This window comes from Nannospalax galili, unplaced genomic scaffold (genome assembly GCF_000622305.1).
Source record: "Nannospalax galili isolate Female #2095 unplaced genomic scaffold, S.galili_v1.0 scaffold62, whole genome shotgun sequence".
NCBI lineage: Eukaryota > Metazoa > Chordata > Mammalia > Rodentia > Spalacidae > Nannospalax > Nannospalax galili.
In genome coordinates, this window is record NW_008348573.1 from 1,416,297 (window position 1) to 1,432,251 (window position 15,955).

General features: G+C 39.8%; 1 protein-coding gene across 14 annotated transcripts in view; it reads left to right on the forward strand.

The window, feature by feature from the left end:
• Ica1 (islet cell autoantigen 1) overlaps nt 1-15,955 on the forward strand; it is a 157,953-nt gene that overhangs the window by 105,117 nt on the left and 36,881 nt on the right. For all 14 annotated transcript variants that reach the window (XM_029569585.1, XM_029569583.1, XM_029569573.1 and 11 more), the window contains 2 exons: nt 8,757-8,882; nt 9,762-9,860. In XM_029569585.1, the coding sequence (XP_029425445.1) occupies nt 8,757-8,882; nt 9,762-9,860 (225 nt within the window). The remainder of the gene's footprint in view (nt 1-8,756; nt 8,883-9,761; nt 9,861-15,955) is intronic.

Sequence of the window (15,955 nt, forward strand, 5' to 3'; positions counted from 1 at the left end):
AAAAAATGATTTAAAAATGACAATTTTAAAAATGTGTGTGTGTGTGTGTGTGTGTGTGTGTAAGGAACAACTTTATAGAGTTGGTTTTCTCCTTCCACCTTTATGCAAGTTTTAGAGGTCAACCTCAGGTTGTCAGGCTTGCACAGCAAGTACCTTTACCTGCTGAGCCATCTCACCAATCCCCAAAGCTTTTCTTGTAGAAATTTACAAGGTTTGTGTAGAAAAACAAGGGATAGCCAAAATAATTTGGCACAAATTTGGAACAAAATCAAATCTAAGCATATAGAACACGACTGGCAAGTGAGAAGCTCTAGGTTCAGTCTCCAGCATACACACACACACACACACACACACACACACACACACCAAGACAATAAACAAAATGATAGGACTTACATTTCTTGACTTTAAGACTTAGTAAAGTGTACATATTCAAGACAGTCTAATGTTGGTGGAAGGATAATTGTATATATAGATCAATGTGAAAGAAAAAAAATCCAGAAATGAGCCCTCACATAGAATTTACTGAATATTTTTATAAATGCCAAGGTAATACAATAGGTGATTGGATCATTTTTAAACAAATGATGCTATCCACTCTCAGGTAAAGCAAAATGGACCACTGCCCCTAGCTCATGCCAAACCAAAAAAAAAAAAATGACTTGAAATTATTATAAATCTTAAAATAATTTGTAAGGAGAAACCCATTAAATTTCTGTAAGTCAAAGCCTAGGAAAAAAATCATTATTGCCTTGAGCTAGGGAAAGGTTTGTTAAGATACAAAGAACACTGATCACAAAAGGAAAACTTAGTAAGTTGGACTTTACCAAAAGTAAAAACCTTTTCTTTTCAAAAGATGCTATTAAGAAAATGAAAGGCAAATTTCAGACTTGAAGGAAATATTTCCAAAGTTATATCTGATAATGATTCATACTCAGAACAAATGAAGAACTCCTATTATTCAGTAATCAAAAGACAAGCCTAATTTTTAAAACTAGGCAAAAGATTTGAATAGACACATTATTAAATTATATAAAAGGCAGGTAAGAATGAAAAGAAATTCAACATCATTAGTCATCAGAGAAATGCAAATTAAAGTCACAATAACTGTGACTACATATCCACTAGAGACATTTTTAGAAAGAATGTAGTAATCACAATTTGAAAGGATCTTTATCATAGAACTTGTTAGAGCCTTTCATATGAAGGCAACTGAAAACCAAGATTAGCACTGGCTGGATCCAGGTAACAGAGACCTAGAATTCACTGAGGCAAAGGAAGGAGCTGATCAGAAATCTCATGTGATCCAGGGAAGGGCAAGAACTTGATTCTACCAGCATGCTTTCTCTCTTACTCTCTCATTCTCTCTCCTCCCTTTCCTCCTTTCCCCTCATCTCTACCCTCCTTCCTCCCTTCTTTATCCTCCTTTTTCTTTTTTTTTCTTTTTTTTTTGGTGTGTGTATGTGTGTGGGGTGTGTGTGTGTGTGTGTGTGTGTGTGTGTGTGTGTGTGTGCACATACTTGAGTATATAGGTATGCAAGTTATATATGTTCACTTGGAAGCCAGAGGAAGAATTCAGGTGTCTTTCCCTATCTCTCCACCTTATTGCCTTGAGAACAAGCCTCTTACTGAACTTGAAGCTCACCTTTTCATCTAGGCTGGCCAGAGGGCCATCAAGCTCTTGGGATCCACATGTCTCTGTCCTATAATGCTGGGGTTATAAGCATTTGTGACTTAAAAAAAATTTTATTATTTTTATTTTATGTGTATGAGTATATTACCTGCATGTGTGTAAGTACACCCATATTATATAATGTCCATGGAGGTCAGAAGAGGGCATTGGATCCCCTGAAACTGGAGTTATGAACAGTTGTTAGCCATCATGTGGGTGTTGGGAACCAAACTGGGGTCCTCTGCAAGAGCAGCCAGTGCTCTTAACCACTGAGCCATCTCCAGCCCCACATGTGTGTCTTTTTACATGGGTATTATTGCCTTGAGACTGGGTTTCTTATTGAACTTGAAGCTCACCTTTCAGCTAGGTAGACTGGAGAGGAAGCCAGCAAGCTTTTGGGATTCACCTGTCTCTGCCCAACAAAGCTAGGGTTACATGCATGTATGAGTTCTTACATGGGTATTGAGGCTTTAAACTCAAGTTCTCAGGGTCTCATGTTACAGAGCAAGTACTCTTCTCTACTGATCTACCTCCCCCCCCCTTATCTTTTCTATGTTTTTCTTTGGTGTCACCTTTTTTTCCCACAGAACAATTTTCTTCACATAACCAAAAACTCTAATGCCACAACGTCCTGACTCTAGCCACTAGAGACAGATTGAGACACATTTTCTCTTGTTCCAACCTCAAAATTTCTAAGGAAGGGATATAGTTCACCCAGCTTAGATCACTACCTTTCATTGACCTCACCAACCATGGTGCACTGTAAAGGATTTAATCTGAGTTAAGATGCTATGATGGTAAGTGTTAAGTGTCAGCTTGAAAAAATCTAAAATCACCTGGGAGATGGACCTCTGGGCATGCCTGTCGGGGACAATCTTGATTACTTCAACTGATATGGGAAGACCCATAGTAATTGTGAGTAGGATCATTCTTTGAGCAGGGTATCCTAGACTATAAAACAGGGACAGTGAGCTGAGCATGAGCATGCATTCCTCCCTCTGTTTTCTGGTTGTTGATACAATGTGACCAATTGCTTCAGGCATCTGCTGTTTTGACTTCTCTGCCATGAGCTATACTTGAACTGTGAACTGAAATAAACCTTTTTTCCCTTATGTTGTTTGTGTCCAGGAGTATTTTACATAATAGCAGGAAAAGACAGAAATTGCTACTGAGAAGTAGGGCCATTGCTATGATAAACGTGACCACATGGCTTTAAGCCTTTGGAAGTGTTTTGTGGCTGAAATGTTTTGGAAGACTGGAATTGGGTTAGAAAAGCTGTTGAATGCTGTCAGCAGAGCTTAATGGGCCATTTTGGTCAGAGCTTGGAAGACAAGAATGCTGAGAGACTGCAGACAGTGAGTGCTTTATGAGGTTTCAGAGGGAGCAAGGACTCTGAGAAAAGGCCATTACTGTGCTATTTTGACCGAGAATCTGACTTCCTTCTGCCTGTGTCTTGAGAATTTGCCTGAAGTTAAATTTAAAGACAAATTTAATTTGTTTGGGTGAAACAATCTTAAAGTTTCTCTGGCAAAGAGAGTGCAGACAGTAAAACAGCTGTAACTGTTAAAGAGATTAGTACCACTAAAGAGAAACCTGAGCTCTGCACTGGGACTGTCGGAAAGGTGCCTTGAGGTCAAGACCCCATCCATCAAAATATTCAACTTGCAAAGACCAAATCTATAAAAAGAAGAAAGATTGAGCTGAAAACTGGGGCTGGCAGTAGAGGAGGGCTCTCTGCTCCTTTAAAACAACTGCCTAGGAGAGTATTTCTCCAGAATTAGCACACAGAAGCTGATAGAGCTGTGGTCCAATGGGAAAATGCTGTATCCCATGTCAGCACCAGAACTTGGAAGCATCATCCATGTGGTAGTGGTTCTAAGGCCTCAAAGATGTGAGGTTGAGGGTGTCATGTAGATCATTGAAAGCCAGGCAATGTGTGCCAGGGTCAGAGTACCTGAAGGAGGCCATAAAAGACCATTGTGTGAAGCTGTGAAGGTAAGATCTGAGTTGCAATAAATATTATAGGGTATTAGAGATGCCAAAACCATGGGGCATCTACAGAAGATGGTTATGTGTGCTGCAGACTGCAGGGCTGGAAGGATAGGGTTATCTCCCATGTGTACTGCCTCTCTCTGACCCATTTTGTCTCCTGAACATTTCTTGGATCAGTGTCTTGTTTTCTATATCCAGCATCACTGTCATCTTCTCCTTGACTCCAGATCCATCCTTACACATCTTCATCCTCCAGCCTGTCTCTACATTGCAGCAAGTAATCTTTCAAACTGAAGATGGAGTCCTGTCTCTTCCTTGCCTAAAAGCTTCCAATATTTTTCTACTGTTTCTAAGTCAAAAACTAAAATCCTAAGCACAACAATAAGTCTCTGCTCCAGGACATGGTGTGATCCCCTTTCGTGCCTCATCTCATACTTCCTTCCTACACATTCCCAAGAGCCCAGCTACATGCTAACCACTGTCAGTGCTAACGCCTGCCATGTTGTCCTCTCCAGAGCCTTTGCACATGCCCCTCTCACTGCTGGCTGCTCACTCTCTCTCTTTGTAGAGTTAACCATGCTCAGTCCTTTGGAACCCAACTGATGTCCTCTGATTCAGATGTTTTAGTCAGTCATTCTTGTGCAACTGTGTGGGTTTTCTTCTGAGCCTCTCCCCTAATCTGGAGTTATGCTTTCATTAATATAAAAACTCCCAGTGAACTCTCAGACCCAGGAAGGCAAAGACCACCTCCTTCGGCACCTATGGGCACTCCAAGATACTCAGTAAATACTTGCCTAATGAATGGGAGGTAGGATCAGAGTTATCTCCTAAAAGAAGATCTAAAAATAAAGGTAGAATTGTTTCCTTTTGTTCTTAAAGGAAATAAAGCCCTTGTGGGGGGGGGGTAAAAGTACAATTGCTTGGTTGTGGCATATGAAGACCTTCCCCACTGGATAAAGAAGCCAGAATGAAATGAGAGGATAAATTGCTTTGATTTTACCCCCGGGTAGTTCAAGTTTGGGCTAAAAGGCAGAATTTTGGGTTGGGAAGACCAAGTATATAGATATGCCTTGTAGCTTTGGCAGGGAGACATTGCTGCTTTCTTAGATAAAATTGAATTTCTGTGGTTTGGGGAAGACAAGACCCAGACTAAAGAGGGTCTAATATGCATAATCATTTCCTAGCGTTTTAGGAATAAGAAGAGAAAGGTAGGTTAACAGAAACAAGATAAAGAAATAAACAAAGGGTGCATTTATTTGAGTGAAAAGAATTTAAAGAGCCTTGAAAACCACAGGGGCTCCAAAAATGTTTATGTAATTGAATATAATTTATCTGGGATGGAGAGGAATAATAAAACATTTTCACTTACGTGCATCTGGAGGCCTGTGAAAGTATCTTCTCAATGGTGGTCTGTGCTTGGCTATGTCCTTGGTGGTTTTCCTCAGGTCATAGACTAGCAGTATGTTTTAAAGAACAGACAGGGGACACAAAGTATTAAATGAATTTTGCTGGATTTAAAATGTCTAGCAGTAACACACTCCTTGTTTGGCATGGAAAGGGCACAGCATTTGGAAACTCAGCAGTGCATTAAGTATTTTAATAATCATTGTTGACACACAAAGCATATGGCCTCTCCAAACTCGCTGGGTTAAGATTGAAGTCTTCTACATTTCTAAAATAGCCCTTCAAAATCTAAATGAAATTATCCAGGGCACATCTCAAACTATATTAATTCATAAGTTTATGTTATAAACAAGTGAAGCAAGTTTTTTCCTAGAATATGTGTATCTGTAAGTAACTGATTATCTTAATGTCAAGGAAAAAGTAAAATTCATGCCCATGAAAAAAATTTAATTTGTACATCATTAGAAAATCTAGAACCCCCATATAAGTTAGCCAGTTTTCTATAGATCTTAGATTTGCTTTGTGTCTCTTGGTCATGCTCTTCCTAGAAGCCTCCATTGTCTGTTTCCCCACTATTTACGTCAGTAATCTCACTATAATCCTGCTGTGAAATAAACTACCATAGCATGCAAGAGCTTAAAACAATAAGCATCTCTTTATTGCACACACATCTATGGTTAGCAGGGCATTTGTTAATGATGGCTGGCCTCCCCTGCACTGAGGCCTTCTTGGGTCTCCTCATGCCATGTGGCTCACATCCCTCTAGGTGGGTAACCTGAGTGTGTTCCTGTGGCCATCTTAGAGAAGGCAGAGGGAAAGTGGAAACATGCTGGCATTTTTTTATCCAGATTTCCAATGTCATTACATCTGTTAACCTTCCATTGGCCAGCATTAAATCATACGGCCAAGTCTGCAGTCAGAGTAGGAGAAGACTACAAAGTCATGGGGCAAAGTGTGGCGTAGTACAGGAAGGACAGTCCTTGGCACTTTAATGCCATCAGCCTATAATTGCCCCCCAGTAGCATTCAGCTCTGCTTTTATACTTCTCCCATTGTGTTATAGTGCTTTTCTCTCTACCTTAGAAGCTTAGGGTCCACATCACATTGTGAATTCATTCATAAATATGTATTAACTACTTGTCGTATGTGTTATTACTTTACAGATGCCCCTGCCATGCCTAGCATAGGACCTGACTCATATTAAGTACTCAGTAAACACATATTGAATGAATGCAGAAATGAGAGCTCACTCCCCATATGTGTTTCCTTCCCTTTCAGAGGAAAAGGCTGAGGTCACATGTGTTTCAGGATCCCAGCTGAGGAGGCCCTTATGGCCCAAGTAACTGGTAACCCCCAGGAGCCTTCAGCTGCTGAGTTCTGCCCTTCCAGACTCCCACTTCTCCCTCTGGAGCTTTCATGTTCTCTTTCAGCCTCCCTGCTCCTCTCAAAGGAAGGTGGAGCACCAAGGATGTTTAACTCATCTTAAATTCTTTTTATAGTCAGAGCTTCCAAGAGTTGAAATTATAGTCTTTACTGTGCTATAAAGAATGATCCATATCTAGGATTATTTGAGCTCAAGGTGTGGTCAACTGAGAGGAGCTACTGGCCACTGTTCACTGTTCTCTCCAGCACTACAAGCAGAGAATTGAGAGGAATTCTTAGAAAATTTTGTATTAATCTATAGATGCTATTCATACAACCTCTATTCATGCAGGTATTAATTCTACCAGCGTGGTGCTAAATGTATATCCTCACTATTTTCCAGTTCCTTACAATCCTATAGGGGAACTTGTGTTTCAACATAGAATACAATTTTGAGTTTCTTGATTTTTCCAGAGAGTAGTTTAATTTGCTTGGAGGCATGGTAGCATGGCTTTGAGATAAGGCATGCTGATTTAAGTCAACCCTTGCTCTGACAAAGCCTTTGGGCCTCATCAGTAACAGTAGGTCATCACAGCAGCTAAAACAGAAAAATATCAGCATGCAATAAATAAATTACATCAGTTGTTATACTTATTCTTATTATTCCTATTTTTGTATATGCCTCTGTATTTTCATAAGCTGTGAATACATTGGTTTTGGTGGTAAAATAATTGTCTTTATATCAAATAATCTATTTGTTTACTTTCATGAGAAAATAAAATCACTACCTTTTATAAAAGATGAAAATTTTTAACCTATTTTATACTTATTTCTTTACTGGGGTGCCCCAAGGCCACAGTGCCCCTGCAAAGGTCAGAGAGACAATTTGCGGGAGTTGATTCTCTCCTTCTATATGGGTTCCAGGGATCAAATTCTGGCTGTCAGACTTGATGGTAAGTGCTCTTACCTGATGAACCATCTGGTCAGCCCTAAAATCATTATAACTAAAGCAACTTTAAAGGGTTTACTAGAGACACTTTGAAGTGGCCTGGAAAGTTCCTCATTTAGTAACCAAGCATGTATTCAGTACCTGCCTTGTACCAGGTTGTTAGGCGATATAGTGACAAACAAGAGAGACACTGTTTGGGCTACCTGGTGTCTTAGGATGAAGAGCAATCCATTGTAAGTCAGTATTACTTCTGCTGCTCAGCTGCCCACCCAGTAGCTAGGACTTAAGAATTATCTAAGATAAATTAATATTTCAGTTCATCAGGTTGAATACATTAGTTATGTATAGTTTTTTATACATCAAATATACCTCAATAAAGGGATTTTTTTTTAAGTAGCTGGATTTCTGCATCCAAAATATGATATGGTGGTACTTTGGATTAGAAGAAAGACAGATTTTAACTTCACACTTTTTAATAAATATAGAGGGGGAGAGGATCTTATATAACCCATGCTGGCCTCAGACTCCTTATGTAGCGAAGGATAAACTTAAACTTCTTATCCTCCTACCTCTACCTCCAGAATTCTGGGATTATAAGTGTGAGCCACTACACCCTGTTTATGCAGTCCTGGGGCTTGAACCCAAGGCTTCCTGAATGCTACTCAAGCGTTTTATTCACTAAGGTGTATCCCCAGCCTTCTGAATTTGCAAACTTTTATTTTTCTTGTGAAATACTGTACAGAGTTAACGTGTGAGACTCTTTCCTGGCCTTCACTTCTGTAAAGTACAGCATGGTTAGGGAGTGATTGGAGGTTTGCTGGCATGCATCACTGAAATGAAAGTTTTACCAGTAGGAATAACTTTTTAAGCAAAATTCCTGATATAAAGCCTCAGTCGACTCCTGGAACAGAAGAGCACCATTAGTGGAAAATAAGTTAAATCACAATGAAGTATATAGATCAGTAAATAGGATTGTATCAATGGTAATTTCTTCACTTAAACAGTGTGTTGCAAGACATTAAGGTTAGGAAAAATTGAGTGAAGACAATAGGATCAGAGATTCTTCTTTAACACCCTATGTGTCTTCAGACTTCTCCCTGCCTCTGGTGAGCTCGTAAATGCCTTGAGAAGACAGGTATGTTAGCCTCATTCTGAAAAACATGTAATTTGTATAGTAAATTTGTTTTAAAATCTTCATGACTCTTAGCTAGGTCCTTGGAGGTAAAGAGTGGATGTTGTCAAATATGCTTATTTGCCTGGAAGTCTTAAAAGTGTATTCTCATATAAAACAGAGAAACCCTTCACTGGTTTTCCTCACCTGCAAATTTTAACTACATAAAGGTTTGAGTGTTTCAGAGATTCTCTTTTACTTTCATAGGTACAGACACAAGTACGCCTTGCAAAAAAAAACTTCGACAAGTTGAAGATGGATGTATGTCAAAAAGTGGATCTTCTTGGAGCAAGCAGATGCAATCTCTTATCTCACATGCTAGCAACATACCAGGTAACAAAGTGATATTTGTTTCAATGAACAAAGACTAGCCAGAGGCTTAGATAATAGAAAATTTATGCTTGAACCCAAAGTATGACTTGGGCATTCTTGGTTATGAATGCAATTTTTTATACTTTGCTTCTTCTCTCATCTCTGCTTTTTAGGGCCTAGCCTGTATTGCTTTGTGGATCCCTTCTGCCTGGAATGTCTTTATCCTCTATGCCTTCCCAAATCTCACTCATTTTGACATACAGGATCAAATGTCATCCTCAGGACACCACCTCTGGGCTCCCTTAGCACTGTACCTACATATACTCTGCATCCTTTCCTTCTGCAGTTGTCATTATTCAATGACTTGGTTTTGTCTCTCCTAATAGCGTCTGAGTTCCTTCAGCATAACACTGTGTCCATGGACTAAGTGTAAAATGCTAGGTTCTGGGTATTGTAGGGAATGTGAAAATTACTACAGCCAAATTCCTTGTCCTCAAAGATCTCACAGTTTAGGAAGGAAGCTGGGAGTAGTAAGACCTGACTATATTTCTTAAACCTCTAGAGTAGGTGTACTAAGCAAGAAAAGTTTTAAGAAAGTCAGAGACTTTGAAGAGTGAGAAATCAAATCAGTTGAGGGATTGCAAAGTAGGTGAATCCTGGGTGTTGGAGAATGGAGTGAATGAGGCAAAAAGGATGGAGCGGTAAGGGTCCCAGGTGGTGGTAGCAGCCTGTGTGCATCAGAGACATTTAGTTGGGTGACACACTAAGGTAAAACATGGGAACAAGATGAGTTTGAATCAGGTTGAGAGGACCTGGAAAGTTGAAGATAAGAGCAGTTCTCTGCGGGCCAGGGCTAGAAGTGGGCGTTCAAAACATTAATGACTTTATCTTTCTTTACAGACCACTCTGCTCCACTTTTGGGAGAAAACGTCTCACACCATGGCAGCCATCCATGAGAGCTTCAAAGGTTATCAACCGTATGAATTCACAACACTAAAGGTATGAAAGCCAGGGAGGCCACTAGGAAATCTTGTGAAAGGAAAGTTTTATTTATATTATAAGCAAGGCCCATTGTGGTATCATTACTCCCAAACCCCTACTGTCAGAGAGATTTATGTTTTTGGCAGGATAGCTCATTGTGTTGGTATTTAGTACCGTGATAACCCATACCTTTCTGAAATTGTAGAAGACAAGATTACCCAAGAACCAAGTAATTCATTACTTTTTGTTTTGTTTTGCTTTTGTTTTTCCATTGCCTGGGATGGAATTCAGGGCTTTGTGTATGCTAGATGGGCGCTCTCCCGCTGAGTTGCATCCCTACTTTTTAATTACTAAATTAAATATACCCTCACTTGTGAAGGTATATTCCTTTCCTCCTCCCTCATTTCTGAAAAATATCATTTTATTCTGAGGCTACATTCAACATAGATTGGGTTTTTCCATAAGACTATAATAATATTTTCTAATTGAAAGAGCAACATAAAACTCAAGGATTTCTCCACCCAAAAGGGATTTGTATACAGTGTCTGATTCTCTGTATTGAAACTGAATTGGAATTACTCTTGCTCTAATGGCTACTAGAGATGAATACACATCAAAATAACGAAGTGATTTTCATTCCAGAAGGATTTTAAGAGTGATTTGAGAACAGTGGGTGCTTTCTGCCCAGTTATATATTTGAAAGAAAACTATCAGGCAAGAAATAGCTAAAGTAAGCCTTGAAACTGTTCGCTTCTAATTTTTAAGGCAGTTTATAAGTGTCCATATTGCTTGACAAAACATTAAAAAGCTAAATTTTTTTGCCTTAAAATGCTTCTCTGATTTTGAAATGCTTACAAATAACCACATCTACAAAAATATTGAGCTAGAAACCCTTAAAGACCTTGTCTGAAAATGAAGGTCCCAAGAGGGACCCAAGAGTGCCCACTCTCCCTGAGCCGTATTTAAGCCGACTCCAGGCAGAGCACCTGGCTATGGCACTGTTCCTCATGGTCCGCTCCGCTCCTCGTCCAGTCCTTGGTGTTCTCTGACATGCTGCATGGTGAATGCACTCAGAATGTACACTGTTTTGGTCTGTCAATTATACACACTTAACCGGGGAAGGCCCTTTATTTCTTACACATCCTCTGTGGTCCAGCTGAAGGTTCTGCACACAGTTAGCCAGCAGCCTCTGTGGCACTGGCAAGTGGCTGTTGGAAGCAGCTGCATTTCTTCTCTGTGATATGTTGATGCTTTTAGCACCTTAGGAAGTAGCCATCCTGACCATGGCAGATTATTAAAAATTACAACTCAGACTATCGACAGTTCTTACCCTGGCCCATGTAGACTATAGACTACCCTTCCGTAAGGCACATTCAGGGCATCGTGGCTGTTTTGTTGTTGCTGCTGCTACTTTTCCATGTTTCTTTTTATAGTACTTGGGATTCAACCTAGGGCCTCATACATGCTAGGAAAAGTACTCTACCACTAAGCTACATTCCAAGCCCACGTGTTTTAATTTATACCCAGTTCCAAAGTTGTCTTTTAAAAGACACATGTGCATAACATAAATTGGCCAGGAGAAAGAATAAATGGTACCTACCTCAAATATAATTCAAAAGAACTTGAGTGCTTGAGTTAACTGCATATAAATTACAGTATGAATTCATAATGTTGAAGTTGTGCCACCAAGCACGGAAGAACCCATATGTATATCCCAGGCCTCCTGTGCTGAGGAGAATATGACTCCTTAATTGTTGCCATGCTATTTACCCTCCAGAGAGGATCATACTGCTTACACTAGAGAGTTCTGGGCAGAGAATTTAGTGAAAGGTTGACAGTCATGGTTTAGGACTAATTATAAATACTTTGGGCAGACAACTCTCTATTACCTTTTATATCCCCAGAGCCTCCCTTAAATTATTATTTAAATAGTAGTACATAGTTTATTTATAATATAATCTTAGTAGGAGAAATGTGTCTGTTAAAGCATGATGATGTTACAGTAATATTAAGAATAAGTATCCAGAAACCAACCAAATAAGCTGTTCTTTTATTAACATTCCTGAATGCTAGTCATCTAGGCATTCTCTGATGTCATTTTAGAATCTCAAGCTCATAGGTAATTATGTGGACTCCAATTGGACATAATAGAATCCTGTTATACACAGATCATTATTTTTTATGGATAGAGGTACTTGTGTATCAAATTATGCACCACAAAACATGAAAAGGAAAACCATTAATTCCTTATGTGTCCTGGATGACAATATTGTTTGACTGTCTAAACCTCTTGCACCAACATCCTTTTAAAATACATGACCTGTATATAAGATTTTTATTTCATCAAATCTTTTAAAACATGTATATTGATCATAGATATTTTGAAATTTAAATGAATGTTTTCATGATTAATTTGTCCTTTGGGTTTATATGAGCAAATACCCCCTTAAATGCCTTTTGGGAGTCTGATTGGAAAGAAAACATTGTCTTGGAGAGAATTGCCAAGCTCTGTTAATGAAAAGCGGGCCATTTGTTTTCTTTGCTTCAGGGTGTGTTCTGAGTGTGTTGGTAATCGTGCCATAGCAGCTGTATTTCCTGACTGTTGGTTTTATGCTTGATGAAGGATGATAATTAATGTATTAAACACTTGGTGTGCCCTGTTTGGAAGGAAGACTCTTTTGCAGCAGAATTACAGGGATGTAACTCATGTCCCTGGAATGTCAAAGTTTTGCTTCAAATGAACCTTTCCTAAGAAACAGTAGTTCTTTTGTAAAATAATTTCATTGTAAAAGTGAGTTGAATATACCTCATACAAATTGCAAAATATCCAAGTGACTATTGTGACATCCTGTAACAATTTAGTGATAATGCTTTATGTTGACCGCTATTGCTTTTTTGTCCAGGTCTGACATGAAACTGACTCTACTTTCTTTGGTTGGTATAGTCCTCCATCATTTTAATTTCATGATACAATTTTGGCATTCAACTTTATGGAAAATTTCATTTTGAAATATAATAGTACCAAAATATAATCTACTAATTATAACAGCTCCAACTTAAAACAGAAGCATTGTCTTCTAAATGGTTTCCAATAAAAGATGCGCTTTTCTGAGCTTGTATTTTCAAACAACAAATGCTTATTGATTCATTAAAACTCATTAAAATGTTACTAAACATGCATATTTTACATGAATTATAATTAATGTATTGATTTACATTGGTTCCAAGTCATCTAGGAATGTCACATGGAAGGAATGATCAGGTCTTGGGGACAGGACTGGAGCTGTACATGTCAGATCTTGAAAGCATTATCCCTTTTCTGAGGAAGTAATTTGGACTAAGAGTTTAAAGTATTTTAAAGAAATTAAGTGAAATTCTGTCTTAATAGGAGAGAAGTGCCCTTTCTTAAATTCAGATGTGGTTACGTTCACGTCATCCTTCCTGGATGTCACCCATTTCCCCATGGAACCAGAGCAGGCATCAGCCCCAGAGAGTCAAATGGCTTTTCCCTGTAAAATTTACAATTCCATTTGTATCAATGGTCCTTTCCTCCTCTATCTGGCATACTAGCAATGGGTGGGATTGGGTGTCTTTATAGAGACATGAGGTAAGGACTGGGCCCTTCACAGCATCAGACACACACTTCTGGAGGCTGGTTGAGCTTCCATGTCCTCCAGCATTTGTATTACAGGGATGTGGGGGGTTGATGTTCATTTGTTTGAGACAGAGTCTTGCTCAGTAGCCCACACTGACTTTAGATTCATGATCCTCCTACCTCAGCCTCCCACGTACTGGATTACAGGCATATACCACCATAACACATTTTTTTTTAATTTTTGTTTATTTGGGACTGTGTTGCTCTATGTAGTCCAAGCTGGCTTGAAACTCCTTCTCCTGCCTCATAACCCTGAGTACTTGGATGCATTTGCATTTGCATTCTTGAAACCATCAGAGCGCTTGCATTTAATGAAAATGGTCAATAGCAGAGTATAATCCTGTGCACACTTCATTTTGGTGAGTTTAGAAGGAACTTTTACTCTGCTCTTTGTGTTCTCTGTCTATATGATAAAGCAAAATAGAAAAAAGCAGAGCCAGCCGGACCAGCCCTACCAATACTCAGTTGTGTCAGTGGTGGTGATGAGAGTGGAGATGATGAGGTCACAGTGGTGGAGGACTTGATGACGGTGATAGTGGTGATAGGGGCTGGTGAGAATGGTAGTAGCAGCAGCTCTGATGGTGGTTGAGATGGTAATGTAAGGCATGAGAGTGTTGGCTGCAGTGCTTGTCAATGGAAGCTGACATCGAGGTGGCAGCAGTGAAGGTGGCAGTCATAGAAAAGGCTCTGGCAACACTATCATGGTGACGCTGGGGATAAACTTAACTAAGAACACTGGAGTAGACCCAGAAGTCAGCCACTGAGGCCATCCGTAAACAGGGTCTGTTGAAGTTGTCAGGTCCAGTGGCCCAGTTTCAGTTACTTTCCTGCTATTCCATCCCAAGTTGTTCATTTCATAACCAGTTTCACAGGCAAGGCTGTGAATGGCAGTGGGTAAGAAGTCTCACTGGACCTCACCTCCAGCTGTCCCAGCCCTCTCCCTGGCATCCATTGACATCTGGCAGTTCCATTCCCAAACCTGCCCTTCAACCCCACAGGCCTTGGTCTGGGTTCAAATAATCCCCAACAGGGATGGGAGAAGGCTGGGGCAGGCCTGAAAATCAGGAAAGCAGGAGAGCACACCATCTCTTCAGTGGGGCTGAGTCTAACCAATCCTTCACAACTCACTCTTGACCTGTGCCAATATTTTGTCTCTAAGGAAGCCTGAATTTGAAAACTTAACTCTGAGCATGTTAAAAAATGACCATTGAAACAGATGTAGCTGTGCCTCCTTTTCTCTCTTGGGGTGTGGGTCTGAGCACTGCTATGCAGAGCCCTGTTCTGGAGACCAAAGTGCTTTCAGCTTTCAAAATTTAAAAAAAAAATCCTTTTCTATATTTTTTCTCAAATTCATATGCCTCGCAGACCTCTTCCACCCACCTCCACATTTCTCAGTTAATCATTTGAGCATTTACCAACAGGCCACATGGCTCTGCCGTTACTTGCTTTGAAAATAATGCCATAATAGTTTTTATGAAAACTGGGTAAACATCCCTGCAATGGTGTTTTAGTTAACAGTACCAACATTACTCATGGCAAGCATCCAGGATATCCTTTTAGACTTTCAAGTTTTCTCAGTCATTCCTTTACAGGATGCTTAGCAAAGCTCTTCTCCCCCTCTTCTTTTCTAAGCTGTTCCAGGCCAGATCATTGGAAAGAAGAAATTGAGAGGCATCCAGGTCATTGGGAGGAGGGAATAGATGAGCTGCCCAGGACCACCATTAAAATCGGAGATGGGCAAGCCAGACCGTGCCTGTCATTTTCTTGTCTCTGCCTTATGCTGATTGGCATTAGCTCTCTCAGGCAGCTGGTTATCTGGACCCTCCTGTCCCCACCTTAATCTTTCTCCAGCTCCTCTTTGAGGGGAAGGAAAAAAATATATCCAGTCTTTGGATAGTTACTCTGTGTTAGACCCTCTGCTAAGGGTTAGATGAAATAATGTCTAGGAGAGTTTGTCATATAATATATGTGACTTAAATTGTACTAAGGTTGGTAGTGTAATTAATAATACTGTTGGGCTTAGCATTAGCATGTAGAAAGTACATGTATTTTAGTTAGTCCTTAGATTACCTTTGGAATAGCTGGGTGTATTTAAATTTATCTCCATGTTTCAAATGAAACTAGAGCTCAGAGACAGCTAGTAGTTTGCCCAAGGCCACATGAAGGATTAGGTAGATTTGGGAACAGGGAAGTTCAGGTTTTTCTGCCCTGCTGTATGCTGCTTCCCACCGGCATTTTGGCTGTGAAGCAGGTAGGCAGAAAGCAGAAGTGCCACCTTTAAAAAGTACAGCCATCATTTCCAATTAAAAATAATGCTTTGAAGTATTCAGTAGTAGGTGAAAACCATAATTTACATGGCAGTCCCTCAGATACTTGGGAACTACTGACTCATTAAGAAAGCAGAATAGAAAGCCAGGCGTGGTGGTGCACGCCTTTAATCCCAGCACTTGGGAGGCAG